Below are 15,303 nucleotides of genomic sequence, written 5' to 3'. Positions count from 1 at the left end.
CACTCTCATTGCCAGGATGGGATTCTGTTGATGCCCAAACAACCCTCAGACGTAAATTAAATCAGCAGAGAATGCTCTCGGAGCGACAGCACCAAATCCCACGTGTCTATTGCAGCAGGAGAGGCTGAAGCTGGTAAAATCCCACGAGCATCACCACGGAGGGTGAACGAGGACCACCCCTCACGGTCCTCGGTGAGGACGGACTGGGGAGCTGGACCGTCCTGAGCGCTGTTGAGGCCAGTGTGGGAGGGCGAACCGGACCAGCTGGCTGGCAGAGCCCAACGGACTCTGAAACAAGGGGCCCACGTCTCCCGCCTCTGGTCCTGGAAGCAGAGGTGGGTGCCTCAGGCCGACGGAGGTTCCTGAACCTTCCTTCAGTGGCCGCTGGGTCTCAGGCATGGTTATCAAGCACCATGTCCACCGTACCCATGACCTCGGTGCCCCTCAGAGCCCTTGGACCTGCTCCCCACCTCCCTCTCTCCAGGGGACGGAGGCCTGCTGTGGCCCCGGACAGAGACATTAGTCAATGTCCCCGAGGCGGGGCCCTGGAGGTGGCCAAGTGTGGGACCCTGTCAGTGGCCAGGGCCTGAGGGCAGGTCCCTGATGCCCAGCCTGGCCCCCTCCTCGGGCATCGGCAAGCACAGGCCACCGCCCACCCCTGTGAGAGGCCTCATTCATCCGTTCCTCTCGTTTGGAGCGTTGTGGAAGGGAGCGTTATGTGGGCACGCACTCATGTCTGTGCGCGGATATGGCCCGCAGAGCCGTCCTGTGGCCCCTGGGTGGACGCAGCCTGAAGGCAGGAGCGTGCTGGCCACACCGTGTGGCTGCGGTGCCCGCGTCCCCGAGGCCGAGCTCCTGTCACAGAGCCGTGAGCTTGTGAGAGACGGTTGCTGTCCGCGGGGCGGGGAGGCCGTGGAGACCGGGCTGAGAAGCCACATGATGCTGGACAGTCCACGCTCGGGATTCCGTGGCACTGCTGATAATACAGAGCAAGGAGCGCATAAACACAGTGCGTCTGAGGGTCAAGTTTGGGCAAAAACCTCAGCTTCTGAAGTACGTGCATTCATATTTGAGCTGGACATGAGCCTCCCGGAGACCCCAGGGCCCCCCAGCGGCATTCCTGAGCCCGGACTGCAGCCGCTGCGGGTGGGACCCCGGCAGAGCCAGCGGGAGGCAATGAGCACAGTCTGAGGACGGACGGGTGGACAGACAGTCTGGGGCAGCTCTGCAGCCCTGCCTGGCTCGCCGGCAGCCCCGGAGCTCCCCGAGTGTGCCCCAGGACCCCGTGCCCTGCTCCCTGGTGCTTGGGGCAGGCAGGACCATCCCCTGCCGCCTTCCTTCCTTCCCTTACCCCTTGGCCCCCGGCTCTTCCGTGAGCTGGGCATTGACAAATGCTCAGAGTGGCCTTTGGCTTTGAAGATGAAAGCAGGGTCCACCTTTTCCTTCGGGGCGCCCTGCCCATGGGGACCTCGGGCTGTGACGACCTCCCCGAACCCGCTGTCCTCTCACGTTCCAGCCAGAACCCAATATGAGACCCTTTTCCTCAGTCTTCAGAGAGGCTTTGGGGAAGCTGGGCTGAGGTCAGAACCAGTTTTATCTGGAGGTTTTTCTTCTCTGCACGAAGCCGCGGTCAGCTTCAGTGGGCTCCGGCGGAGGGTCAGCCTCTCCTGTGCCCAGCCGGGAGCGGGGACAGCCGCCGAGCACAGGGCACCGCAGAGAGGTCCTTCCCCCTGGATGAGTGCTCAGGGGAGCTCAGAGCTCAGCCAGTCAGGGCTCCCCCTCTGAAGCGGGGAGGGCGGCTGGGAGGCCACGGGGGCCGTGACCGGCCGGCCAGCCTGCGGGCTTGGGAAGGCGGGGCCATGGAGCCGCGCGGTGATGCGTCCAGTCAGTGCCCTCGATGCTGCCAGGAGGGCGGGGATGCCCCAGGCTGGACGAAATGAAGGACGTGCCGAGTGCCGGGGAGAGGCTGGCGGCACAGCCCCAGGACAGCGCCCCGGGAGCACTCTAGGCGGCCAGCCCCTCAGAGCTGCTGAGTCTCCTGGTGGCCAGCTCGCCGAGGTGCACAGACGAGTCCGGGATCGCGGGTGACCCGAGCTGATCTCGGGCTCACGGAGCCAGCCCCGCGGGAGACAGACCGGGCACGGGACCCAGCCGGGCTCAGAGGAACCGCAGCGCTCTGCAGGAAACGGCGTGAAATTGGCTGAGGAATTCCACCTTTCCAGGACACGAGCACGTGGGAGCCCCGGAGTCCCAGACGAGCCGGAGAGACGAAGAGAGAGGAAGCCACGTGCTTAGTCCTGGGGCCTGGCAAGGGGCGAGGTCCTCAGGCAGCCCCGAGGTGCCCACCCCCAGGGTGCACTCTGGGGTCATCCCCTCCCTTGAGAAGGGGTAGGTCAGTGAATAGGATGGTGGGGTTTGGGACGTGACCTTCCCTAAGACTCGGACGTCCATGCAGACTCTCCTGCCAGCTGTGGGGAAGTCAGCCACGCTGGCATGGAGGGGCTGTGGCAGGGAGCAGCAGTGGCCATGAGGCTGGGGAGGGCTCAGCGGAGACAGGCGGCCTCCAGCCCTGCCCCATGGCATGAGCTTCCCAACCAAGACATGCCCCTGGGGACACAGGAGGCCCCGGCCCAGGGAGTCAGGCTTTCCTCAGAAGCGATTCTCCCCGTCCGTCCCACCTGCGGTTGTCAGGAGCGAGTCCTTGGGGAACAGCGGGGCCTCATGGACGAGGCCCGAGGGGGGCCCTGTCACACGCATGGCTGTCCACCCTCCCCTTCTGCTGTGACGCCCCGGCCCCGGGCCCCGCGCCTGGCTGTCCCTCTGTCCACCGCAGCCACTGTTCCCCGAACTTGATGCACCTGCTGGCCTACCCCCAGAGGGTAGGACAATACCTGTTCTGTCATTGTGAATGACAGTCCCTGCCGAGACGGCTTCCCCTGCCTCCCACGCAGGTGGGGATTTCCTTTGGAGGCAACCATATGTTATTAATTTTTAAAGAGCGATCATATTACACATCCAGAACTGCAAAACCCTCTGGGCACCTGCTCTCAGCCATGCTCTGCCTTCCCTAGTGAGCGGAGATGGGGTGTCTGCCGGGGCCCTCCGGGGTGGTTGGGATCCGTCTGTGTGGGCTGAGTTGCGCTGCCCATGATGTCTCTCGGCAAGAGCCCCCGCGCTGCTGTGGTCAGGGGCAGAGAACCGCGGGGTCGGGCGGTCTGGACACTTCCCCAGGGAACCCCCTGTCCCTGCGGCTGGTCCCCATTTCATCATGTTCTCAGTCCTTGGGAGAAAGTCTCTGTGGGGAGACTGGGTCATCCTGCCCAGGAATGCAGTTCATGAATATTAAAAAGGGGCTCTTATTTGTATTAGGAAAGATAGAAACTGTCCATTAAAAAAAAAAAAACCCACTTGTTAGGCTGGACAAGTAAAGCACATTAGGATAGTGTCTCTACCAGGAATGCCTTGACGTGTCCAAAGGCAAGAGGCAGAGAGAGCAGTAAGCGGCCCCTTAGCCCCCATCTCCCCTACGCCCCACCCAGCCCCTGAAACGCACGTGACCTGTGGCCGTGGCCCCCGGGGGAAAAGGCTCAGCTTCCTCAGTCCGCCTGGGACGCTGCCACCGCTTCCGGCTCCTCCTGGGCTCCTGCACCCCCAACCGCGCTGCCCCCTGCAGCCCCGACGTCCCTCCAGCTCACGTACGTGGTCGGAGCACCCCAGGCAGCCCTTCCCAGACACGTCCCATCCCTTCAGGAGCCTGACGAGTGTCCGTGCTCCAGAAGAGTCCGTGCTCTGGACACTCATCCCGGAGCTGGTGGAGGCGCCCCTTGGTCCCTGGTCCCGTCTCCACCACAGGTGGCCGTGAGCTTCCTTAACTGCCTGAGCCCAGACCACGCGCTTTTCGGTGTCAGGGACCTTGACTTCCTCTGGGTCCTCAGCACGCAGCACGGGGCCTACGGCAGAGCCAATGTTTAGTCAGTGTTTCTAAGCGAGTGCGCTGTCGTGTGAATGACTTCAACACTCCCGTGCTCTGTCAGTGGGGAGAAGCCGGCAGCTGCACGTCCCACAGCCCCGGGCGCACTTGGCCGTCTCAGTCCTTCAACAGGGGGACTGGGATTCCTGCAGAACTGTCGGATTCTGGGGCTGAGGCGGGAGAGATCCCTCGAAGTTCCAGGAAATAAGGAGGTGCCTCACCCCCCACAGCGGCAACCTAGCCGAAGGCACACAGCGGCCCACCGGCCAAGCCCTCCACGGCCAAAGCTGGAGCCGCTGGAGCACCAGCAGGAAGTCACATCGGGTCATCGCCCAGACTGTGGAATAAACAGCCACGAGTCTGTGGGCAAGTCAGTGAGGGAATAAAGAAGTCGACGTGGGAAACGGGGGACCGTCCCATCCAGAATGCCAAGTGACCGGTGTTCGGATCCCCCCGCCCCCCGAGTGGAGCGTGGCCCTGAGCGTGGGCTGTACAGAGTGGGTCCCCCAGCAGCCGAGCACGGAAGGGGGACCGAGAGTGGACGTGCGGAGGACAGATCCGGGGACGGCAACCCCAGCCAGGGGGTCGGGGCCAACACCGACCTGCTGTACGTCGCGGCGACAGTGAGAACCACGAGGGCACGTGCTGACCACAGTGCCTGGCTCTGGGCTCCTCCCCCGGGACCCAGAACCCCATCTCGTCATGAGCAAACCTGAGATCGGTCGGCGGAGGGGCGTCCACGGCGTGACCGGCGTCCATCCAGACCATTAGGGTCCAAACGGCAGGGAAAGTCTAGAAACGCTCCCAGCCCAGAGGGCCCTTGGGAGATGCGACGCTTCCTGTCACGGGATGCCCTGGGTGGGACCCTCGCGAGAAGAAGCGACACGTGAAAACTTAAGAAGTTGCTCGTGAGGACCTTGGGTAGCAGTAGTGTAGACAGACCTGGGGTCCATACCCGTGTGAGGTGTTAACAGCGTGGGAAACCGGGTAAGAACTTCTCCGTAAATCTAAAACCACTGTAAAATAAGATAGTTTGTTTAAAAAAATTACCTTCCTGAAAACGTTTAGTTATTGATTAGAAAATCAACTAAAACTACGCTAAACTCAGACTATTTGCAAGAAGTTGCCCCCGTCATGGCCGTGGTGTTCTGACGGTTCTCACGAACGTTTCAGCCAAAACATGACATCCCAGAATGCCCCGGCTCCCCGGGTGTAACCCGGGCTTCGGATGGGAGGCAGGTGGCCCTGGAAGACACCCAAGGAAGACAGTGTCGCGGGTGTCACGGGTGTCGTGTCTGTCGCGAGTGCAGGAATCAAATCTCAAGCATCGATTTCCCAGAGAGCTGGGCGCGCCCCTGAGCCTGGGGTCCCTTAATGCTGTTCCCACCAGTGATGATTTCAGCCCCATTTCGGGCTCAGCCTCGGATGCTAAAAGCGACTCTATTGAATATCTTTCTCCAGGTGTCAGCGTTTTCTACCTGGGAGAAAGAGTTACATAAAATCGTGTTTGATCCACGCTACCTCCTGCTAAACTCAGAGGAGCGGAAGCAGGTAAGGCGGGGACGAGGCGTGGTGGGGGGTTCCGGACGCGCACACCTGCACGGCGCCCCCGTCCCCACCGGGGGATGCTTGCCTGTGTGTCATGTGGTGTCGTGTGGTCGGAGGGGAAGGACGGTTGCAGACGGAGCATACTCGCTTGTGAGCTGGTACGTGGGAACGATGACCGGGCCGGGGAAGGTGACCCCTCCCTGTGCCTAGCAGACCATCGGGGGGTGACCCCACAGGGGAGACCTTCCCACTCGAGGCTGGGGCTGCCTGTGCTGGGAACACGGACCACACCCCACAAGAGTGTGTTAGGGAGACCTACGGTCATATCTGATAACAAGGGCGGAGAAGACGGCCCAGTGAAGGGAGGAGCAGGGAGAGGGAGGTTCTAGAATGCGGGTCCCCAGAAAGCTCAGGAGTGCATCAGAGGACAGTTTCACCTGACAAGTCTGCCCTGGCTTGTTGACAAAGCAGGTCACAGAGCCAGTACTGCTTCCCAGATGAGGCAGAGGGACAGAGGGACGGCTGTGTCGACCGCCAGGGGAGGGGCTGAAGCCATGACATGTGGGCCTGCACAGCTCAGCCAGGGTCTGGTGGGGGAGAGGGTCTCCCTGGAGCCCGGCCGGAAGGGCCCTGGCATCAGTTCCAGAAGATCTGGATGTCCTTATCTCCAGTTCCCGAGGCAATCCCGTCTCTCCCTCCTACACACGGAGAGCGGGTCATCAAGAACAGCCCCTGAAAACAGAGGGGCCTGAGAATTATTTCAGTGGGGGGCTGGGTCACCACGGTCTGTACGGGGTCAGGAAGGCCCGGGGCCAAGGGGTCAGAAAGGGCTCTTTTATCTTCCTTTCTGTCGTGGCGCGAAGTTCCTTCAAGCCCGTGCTGGGATGACCAGGGAAGCGCCAGGACAGCCAGGCAGAGCCTCAGGACTGTGAACCCTGATGGTCCCAGAGATGGCAGAGCCCCCCTGCGACCCCCACCCCCAGTGCAGCCTTGTGCTTGGGATGGCCCTAGACTGGCCGCTTTAGAATACAGACCTTGGACCTTTCACGACCTTAGAATTAATGGTCCCTGCACTGCATTCCCCGTGAGCTGTATTTTCCAGAAAGAAACATTTAAAAATGTAGAAAATGTGCTAGCAGTGGCTCCAAAGAAAGAAAGAAAGAAAGAAAAGAGTCACAACAGAGCCAGACAAGGTTAGATTATACACATAGAATCCGAAGAAAGCTGCAGACGGCAATCACCGACTCTGTCTCACCCTTTTGTTGTGGTATTAAGGACCAAAGTCTGAGTACTCGACTCTGAAAACAGGAAAGAAGCTTGTTTCTCTGCGGCAGTGAGGAGCACGCTGGCTCACATCTGCCAACGTCCGCACATCTGCAGGCAGTCAGGACAGTCCTCTCTGGTTCACGGGGGTGTTTGGAAGGCATTAACCCTTTGGGGGAAGCTGAGGAAGTGAGGCTACCCGCCCGCAGAGAAACAGCCCATTTATGGCCTCAGGCTTTCTTCCGCCTCTGAGCGAGTGGGGCATACGGGGCACAGGTGGCTGTGGCGTTGAGCGGGTCCCCCGACCCGGGGCGCGGGGAGCCCACGGAGCTGTCCTCCTAGCCATGGCCAGAGCAGCAGGTGCCGGGCAGGCGGGCTGAGACTCCCGGGGGGCCGGGACCCCGGGCCCAGGCCTGGACATGCGCTGGAGACCGGTCAGACTGGAATGTCAGCTCACACCAAGTACTCCCTCGGACCCCTGGGAAGCCCCCAGACCCTGCAGGCCTGTATCAATAGCCTATAGCTTGGCTGCGGAAGCCCGATGGGGAAGAGCAGGAAGCGGCCTCTTGAGCCGCCCAGGCCGGCAGCGCCAAGAGCCCGTGACTGAGTGCCCGAGTTCATAAGACAAACCAGAGCTGGTCCGGGGAAAGGCGGCCGTTGCTGTGCGCCCTGGCGCTGGAGCGCCCCTGGGGAAGGAGGCAGTACTAGGGCCGTCTGAACACCCAGTCCTACCTACAAAGGCGTGGGTAGCTTTTTCCTGGGGGAGCTGAAGCTCCTGCTGGCCCATCGCCACCTCGCCGCCACCAGGGCCTACGGGGGAGAAGTGACTGAGCCCAGATTAGGGGTCGGACGGCACCTCTCAGACCCATTTCCGTGGTGACAGAGAACGTTCCCTTTTTATTACCATAGATCGTGCCATTAGGAGGTAAGAGTGAGGGGGGCCTCTTTTAAAAAGTCCTGCCCCGCTTGAATGAAAGTAGCATCCTGGGTCGAAGAGGGAAGGAGACCCACGCGTTGGCTTAGAGCAGCCTCCGTGGAGCAGCAGCCCCAAAGGGAGGAGTGAAATTGGGTTCGCTGGGCGGGTGGTTCTGGCACCGGAGAAGCGGGGTCCCTGCGGCCTCCGACCCCGCAGCCAGGCAGGGTTTCTTCTGTCCAGATTCAAAACGAATAGAGCGAAACTCTGACTCGCGACGGAGCCCCATGCTTCTGTGTGGGGATGAGCCTGCCTTCGCCTCTTCTAGGAACCTAAATTGTAAGACCGCTGCAGGGTTAGGACACCGCAGGCCTTGCCGGCCGAGGAGCGGATCCAGCTCTCACTTCGATGTGCAGGCCCGCCCTTTCAGTTCCGTCCCGCTCCTGGCACCTCCCGTTGAGGCTGACTCGCCCGGAGGAGAGCGGCTTCCGTTTTCCCAACCCCGTCAGGCGGGCGGTTACCAAGAGAACTGGAGAACGCCCCTGCTGTGGCCATGGAGGCGTGTCCCCCCTCCTGCTCTGGGGCAAGTGGGCAGGACACCCCAGAGCCCGTGGGTCAGACTCCCGCCTGCCGTGGCCAGGGACCGGGCTGGCTCAGGAGTGCTGTGAATTGGCCTTCTGTGATCACACGTGCGATCTTCGCGATCTTTGTATTTATGGTTGCACACGTTGGAATTATCTCCAGCGTTTTCTCTCTTAAGCTCTCAGGGATCCCACAGCACAAGGCCTCCTCTAAGCTCCGATGCATAAATGACAGCTTGCCGTTGTTAGAGCGAGGCGCCGCCCTGGTCCTGGCGAGGGAAGATCCTCCGGGGCGGCTGCAGACAGGCTCACGGCATCGCGCGGTTGTGCTGGCGGCTGGTTTGCAGTCTGCACGAGCTACGGTCCCAGGGCCGCTGGGGCACCTGCCTGCCAGACCACACTCGTACCTTTAGGCTAGGGAATGTGGTTTTCCCTTTGGCTTAGCTTGCAAAACCCACCTCTCGTCAGACAGGGCTAGTGCGGCGGCGGAGCATCTGGCCTGCACTCAGGGGGGGGGGTACCTAGAGTCTCCTTGACATGCCCAGGAGAGGCCTCCGTGTCCGCATGCGCCCCCGATGACCAGACCCCACGCTCACAGGCGGTTCTTGGGGACTGGCAGGTGGGGAACAGAGATGCCAGGTTGACTCTCTTTTCACGAAGGTAAAATCGTGTTTGGGGACCCAAATGCCAATTATGTTCCTGAGGAAGCGACTAGAACAGACGACACGACCTCTCGTGTTACTGGGACGTCCAGCAGCGGCGTGACCGCCAGCCAGACGGGGCGTGACCGGACGAGCCACTCACAGCCTTCCCAGACCAGAACCACGGGGGCAGCGGGGCTGGGCGTCTGGGACCCTCAGTAGCTCCCGTGGCCTCCGGACAGGGCTGCGCCGCCCATCCCGCACCTCCCTGGGCAGGGCCGATTCGGGGTTTGACCCCGAGACGGCGCCTCGTGGGGACCCAGACTTCATCAGGCAGACACTTGTCTCGTGACGCTGGGAGTGCCTCCCCCGAAAGGCTCCGGCCTCAGCCCCAGCCGCTGCGGAGAAGGGCCGAGCCACAGGCCCTCTCGCCGTCCTTTCGTGCAGTGTTTGAAACCCAAGGTTTCCTTCCTGATGCGCAGCCTCGTGATACCTTTCTTGCGTGTGTGTTTTAAGATATTTGAGCAGTTCGTCAAGACAAGGATAAAAGAAGAATACAAGGAGAAGAAAAGCAAACTGCTGCTCGCCAAAGAAGAATTCAAAAAGCTTCTGGAGGAGTCTAAGGTGTCACCCAGGTACGGAGATGAGACAGACGCCGGGCATCCCCAAGGCCGGACGTTTGCCCGTGACCGCAGATGGCTCTCATGGTCTGTGTCTGTTAAACCGCACACCCCAGCGGGCCCTAGACACCACGAGTGTGATGGTGGCGACCCCCCGGGGAGGGAAGCCGCCTCCTCCCTGCCGAGAGGGAGTGAGTCTTCCAGTGGCCGCCGTGCTCCCTGCCCCTCGCCCCCACCTGCCCCTCGGTCCCTCTGTTCCGCTGCCCAGATGCCTGATTTTCCAGCCTGGCATCCCTGACCCCACGGTCTAAATGATCAGCAGGTCAGCACTGGGGGGGGGTCTTACTTCAAATCTAGGGATCAGAGACTGAACACACAGGCCACAGACAGCAGCAGGAACACGAACCCCCCCACACACACCCCGCTGGCTCCATATGCCTTCCCGGTCGTCTGGGTTACACACAGGAGGTGCACTGGCTGGAGTAAATGGGCCTGGTAACATTGTTGCCAAAACGCACCTACAATAACCGACATCGCTCCCACGAAATCGAACAAGCCCACAGGGGTCTGACGTCACAAATTAGGAAAGTACGTGGACTTCACTCTTCTTAAAAATTAGCTCCCGTTGACTGATATTCAAAAACTAATGAATGTGTACTACTTCTGAAATGACAGAACTATCACTTTTATAAACAAAAAGTGTGGTTTATTTTCATTTGGGTTTAGGACATTAGGCCTAAGTGGACATGTATGTGTTAGTATTTTATAATAATCCCTTAGTACAGCATCGTTTTTTAAATAGATGTTAAGTGACGTTGCTTTCTATGAAGACCTATGCGGTGGGAGATTGTCCAGTTCTCCGGGTCGGGCTGGGTTCTGACAAAACTGCGGGAGTTTAAAGAGCAGATATTTTCTGAATGGGAGAAAATGTAGCATGAAAGATCCCCATCACAAAATGCTAACCTAGAAAAGCAACTGTGCATCTAGACATTTGTAATTGTGCTTTTCTACCATTAGAGATGAGAACACCGGCTTTTCTGTGTCCCCCACATGGTGACCCTAGGAGAGAGGAGATGACCTGGGGCCCCTGCCTCGGGGCACAGCCTGCTCAGCCCCTCCTCAGTGCGGCAGTGGGTGAGGCGTCACACGTTTCTGAGCTTCTGGTCTCAGGTCTCATCTGCAGGCAGCACAGCTCCAGCAGGCTCCCTGCGGGGTGCAGGCAGGGAAGCAAACTGCCTGGGACCTGGAAGGAGCTTGGTGAAAGGGAGGTCCATCATCACATCATCACCACCAACACCACCAACACCAACACCACGTTAATCACCATCATTACCATCACCAACATCATCATCGGGAGCATTTACATAATATTCTTGATCTGTCCACCGGTGGAACGTTAACAATAAGCCAACACGTTTCCCCTCCTCTTATGAAAACAAAGGAGAAAATATTCAGAATTCATTGAGCAATTAGGAGAATGATCACACACACACACACACACACACACACACACACACCGGGAAAATGAGTGATCCAGTGCGTATGTCCTTTTCTCCCTGCCGCTCCCCGGGCATTCTGGTAGATGTGCAGTTGGGGTCGCTGCACGCTGGACGGCCAGGTGAGCTCAACATGGACCATCTGAGCATCCCTGGAGGCAGCCTCTCAGTGCTTCTTAGCTCTGACCCTGTCCCCACAGCCACACGGAGAGCCAGAGCCAGCCCCCTGCCCAGCTCTTGGGGTCTTGGGATGGGGCTGGGAGCCACAGGGGGCCTCTCCTTGGGCTGCCAGTGAAGTTATGGGATTTGCATTCTGTGCTCCTTCTGGGAGGTCATAGTGGCCCCCTCCGTCTCTGTACATGTGGGCTGTGTCCCCAGCTGCCAGAGGGAAAATGGGGATGCTATGCCCATGACCCAGAGTGTTCTCCAGGCCCACTGGATGGTTCACCAGGGCCAGCAGAATGGCTGTGGGGCCAAAGATTTGCAAGTTTCCTTTTCTTTCCAGGGACACTTCTTTTTGGAAGTGCCCAGACAGGATCTCTGCCTGTCCCCTAACTGGGAATTGCTTAGACTGCTACCCACACAAGTGAAGAAAGTAACAAATCCTGTGATTCTCATCTTGGAGGGAAGAAAGGAAAAAGGGTCTTAGCTCATTTGGACTGCTGAACACATTACCACAAACCAGGGGCCTTAAGCAACACAGAATTCTTTCTCATAGTTCTGGGGGCTGGGAGTCCGAGATCAGGGCTCCAGGGCTGTGGGGTCAGGTGAGACCCATTCTGGCTCATAGACAGCTGTCTTGCCTGTGTCCCCACATAGGGAAGGAGCAGGGGCAACCTGGGCTCCTTTCACAACGGCAGTGAGCCCATCATGGGGCTCCACCGTCATCCCAAGGCCGTACTTTCTGGTACCAGCACCCGGGGTTAGGAGAGGTCAATATATGATTCTGTGGGACACGCAGCTTCCAGCCACCATCCACAGCAAGGAGGAAAGAGGGAAGGAGGGAAGAGAGCACCAGAGAGAAGGGGTTTCTTTCTGAGAAGCCCCTGAGCAGGCAGGACCCCCGGGCGCGACCAGGGACCCAACGGCACTTGAGGAAGAAGAGGGAGGCTGGCGACCACAGGGGACAAACCCGGGTCCTAAAGCCCCACGTGTGTGATGCCGTTGTTCATGTACAGAAAAGCGATGGCACTATAATCACTCAGTACCGTTTGACGTCCGCAGCAGAATATAGGGTTCTCCGCAAGGAGAAATGGGGGAGCCAGAGGGTGCCCTGGACCAAGCACGAGCTACCCAGGTTCCTCCTGCCGCTCAGCACCGCCCCCAACACCTGTTCCCACTGTGAGCTCAGGCCTGGGGGGAGGGGAGCCATAGGACCCCGTGCTCTGCAAGGTGCCCTTTGCCCCTGCAAGGGATGTCCCGTTTGCCCTCTGAGCCTCCCCAGACCCTGTATGGTCTCCCTGGCCCCGCAGCCCTGGGGCCGCCTGGTTGATACGTGGGGACATGCACATGTGGCCCCTGGGCCAGACATTCGGGACCTTCAGTGGGAAACACAGCGGATAACGATGCTGCCAGTGGAGTGGGGGCGGGGATCGGAGTACGTGACAAAGGTAGGGCTTACCGTGGTCATGACCGTGGCAAGGGCCAGGAAGGATCCTGCATGTAGGGCGAGGCTCCCCAAACAAGCCACGCTGCCTTCCAGTGGTGACCAGTGCCGAAGCAAGGATGGGCACGCCGGGCCCGGGGCCAGCAAGAGTGGCCTGGGGCAGCCAGGAGATGGAGAGAGCCACGGACAGGAGGGGACCCTGGCAGCCACGGCAGTGGTGGGCACAGGTGGGCGGTGGCCAGCTCTGAGGGACAGAGGCCAGATGCTGGTGAGACGGAGCCATAGCAGGGTTCAGGGGATCAGGTCCCTGCCAGTCCCTCCGGGGGAAGTGACAACCAGCACGGGAGCAGGTGGGGCAGGGGTGAGAGGCCCCAGTTACAGCCTTCAGTCCTGTACCTGCCCCATGCCCTACAGTGTCCCCCAGCATGCCGCAGGTCCCGCCCCGTCCCCGACCTGCCCCACATCCCGGCCTGTCCCCAAACGGCCCCCTGTCCCCCCACCTCGTCCCATGACCTGCCCCATGTCCTATCCCTGCCCCACAGCCCGGCCCTGTTTCCAAACGGCCCCCCGTCCCATGGCCTGCCCCACGTCCTGTCCCATCCCGCGGTCTACCTCATGCCCTTTCCCTGCAGCCAGATGACAGCCAGATCTGGTGGAAGGGGCTGTCCACCCCCAGGCGATGCCGAGAAACGTCACACCCACCCCCGGGGCAGGGGTTTCTCAGGAAAACTCTTGTTTTTCAGAACCACATTTAAGGAGTTTGCGGAGAAGTACGGCCGGGATCAAAGGTTTCGACTTGTTCAAAAGAAGAAGGACCAGGAGCATTTTTTCAACCAGTTCATCCTTATCCTTAAGAAACGGGACAAGGAAAACAGACTCAGGCTGCGGAGAATGAGATGAGTGTGTAAGCCGCACGAGGAGCCAGGAGCAGGGCGGGCGCAGGGCGGGGCGCGGGCTGCTCTCCGAGGGTTACTGTTTCATATTGAAGCTCTTTTGTACGACGTTCCGAGTTTGACGCATTTCTAATTGCCGTGGTAGGTCGCTCCCTTAATTGTTTTAATTATGCAAATTCCTTGTAATATATACAAATTATAAATCTGCTGCGGGTTGTAACTCAGCAGAAACATCTATAACCGTCTCCAGGCGTTTTCATGAGTTGAGCCGATTATCTGAAACTTTTCTGAAAACCTTCGTGCGTCCTCGATGCCGAGCTCCTTCCGCGAGTGTGCGAGGTCTCGGTCCCGTGTTCTGAGTAGTAGCCGTAGGACATTCATCACCAATCATAGTGACGACCGTGAGCATCTCTGCACGTGGACCCCGGACCCCTGCAGGAGTCGACGGGCATCGCCTCGTCCCTGAGGGGGTGCCGGGCCCGGAGAGGGCGGCTGCGCTGCCGGAGGTCCTACTTAAAATGGAATTATTTTGTACAAAATCATCATATTAATATTTGAGTTATTTTTATTGTAATGCCCAGAGTTTGCATGAGATTTTTCTCATCATCTTTGTATAAAAAGAATTTTAAATTTTTTTTAATTAATAAATATTTTAAACCAGTGTGGCTTTGTGGTAAGACTTCTCACACGATCTTCGGCGGCAGGAATGTGTTTCAGGGAAGACACCGTGTCTTGAAAGATCCGTGAAAACGTTGGTGTGTCCATACAAAGGCTGAGGAGGGCGCAAACGAAAATCTTACTTTTTAGGCCGTGGGCCCGGGAGGGGCCATGTCGGCGACAGCCCAGCTACGGTGCTCTCTTAATCGTTGTGTGTTTATCACGGGGTTCACAGAGCCTCTCTTTGGAGGGGCTGCAGGTGTCCCCACGCACGGGGACACCATCCTCGCCCGCCCGGTGCTTGGTCAGTTCCACCACACGTAGTCATCACACAAACTGGTCACGGCGGGTCCCTGGGCTCGGCACCGGTGCAGTGAGCATAGCTCCTGTGTTGGTTCCGGGATCTGGGTTCTGGGGCCATTGCTCAAGTCCAGCCGGGACCCCGTGGCTTGGGCACCCAGGGCGTGAGCAGGAGGCTGACGCCGGGAGACAGATGCTCCCTGAGGGTCCGGAAGTAGAGACAGCCTTGTAAACTGAACAGAGGGTTTTTAATGTTATTTATTTTCATGTCTTTATTTCTTCGGTGGGCAGCAAAGCCAGGCTTCCTGAGCGCCAGTGAAGCAGAGCCCGCTGAGGGGTCGTACAAAGCTCCCAGAGAGGGAGGGGGCTGGAGAGGTCGCCCAGAACAGAGCAATTTAATGGAGAGAATTATTGGGCTGGAGTGCAGCCCTGGAGTAATGCGGCTAGTGAGCATCGGTACCCCGGAGGACCAGGAGGAACAGCCATCACCCCCAGGGCTCAGAGCGGGGCCTGCAGGGGAGCAGGTGGGGCAGGTGTGGGCCCCTGCCTCCCCCGAGCCGTGCGGAGCTGGGGAACTCACTGGGGTGCAGCCGTGGCTCCGGGAGGGCTGGAACCCGCCCCCACAGTGTGCCGGGGAGTCTCTCGTGGGGTGGCGTCATGCTGGACACGCTCTGCCCAGCAGCACCCGGAGAGATCTCAGGCGGGGGGCGCTGCTGGCTGCGCGGGGCTCGGTGCGGGGAGCCGGGGACGAGACGGAGCGGGGGCTTCCGGCCACCGTGAGGTTCGCACGTCCGCGCCCCTCCAGCCTGCTGGAC

At 59.6% G+C, this 15,303-nt stretch overlaps 1 protein-coding gene across 1 annotated transcript in view; it reads left to right on the top strand.

Annotated features, from left to right (window-relative positions):
* The window catches only part of LOC122899050 (transcription elongation regulator 1-like protein), a 63,544-nt gene extending 49,358 nt beyond the window's left edge, over window positions 1-14,186 (top strand). Inside the window, exons 6-8 of the mRNA XM_044236704.1 lie at window positions 5,432-5,521; window positions 9,433-9,551; window positions 13,382-14,186. Coding sequence (XP_044092639.1) covers window positions 5,432-5,521; window positions 9,433-9,551; window positions 13,382-13,538 — 366 coding nt within the window. The 3' untranslated portion in view covers window positions 13,539-14,186. The remainder of the gene's footprint in view (window positions 1-5,431; window positions 5,522-9,432; window positions 9,552-13,381) is intronic.
* The last annotated feature ends 1,117 nt before the right edge of the window (window positions 14,187-15,303 follow it).

Source organism: Neovison vison, chromosome 2, assembly GCF_020171115.1.
Source record: "Neovison vison isolate M4711 chromosome 2, ASM_NN_V1, whole genome shotgun sequence".
NCBI lineage: Eukaryota > Metazoa > Chordata > Mammalia > Carnivora > Mustelidae > Neogale > Neogale vison.
The sequence above is the reverse complement of the archived record's forward strand: the minus strand, read 5'-3'. Positions and strand labels throughout refer to the sequence as shown.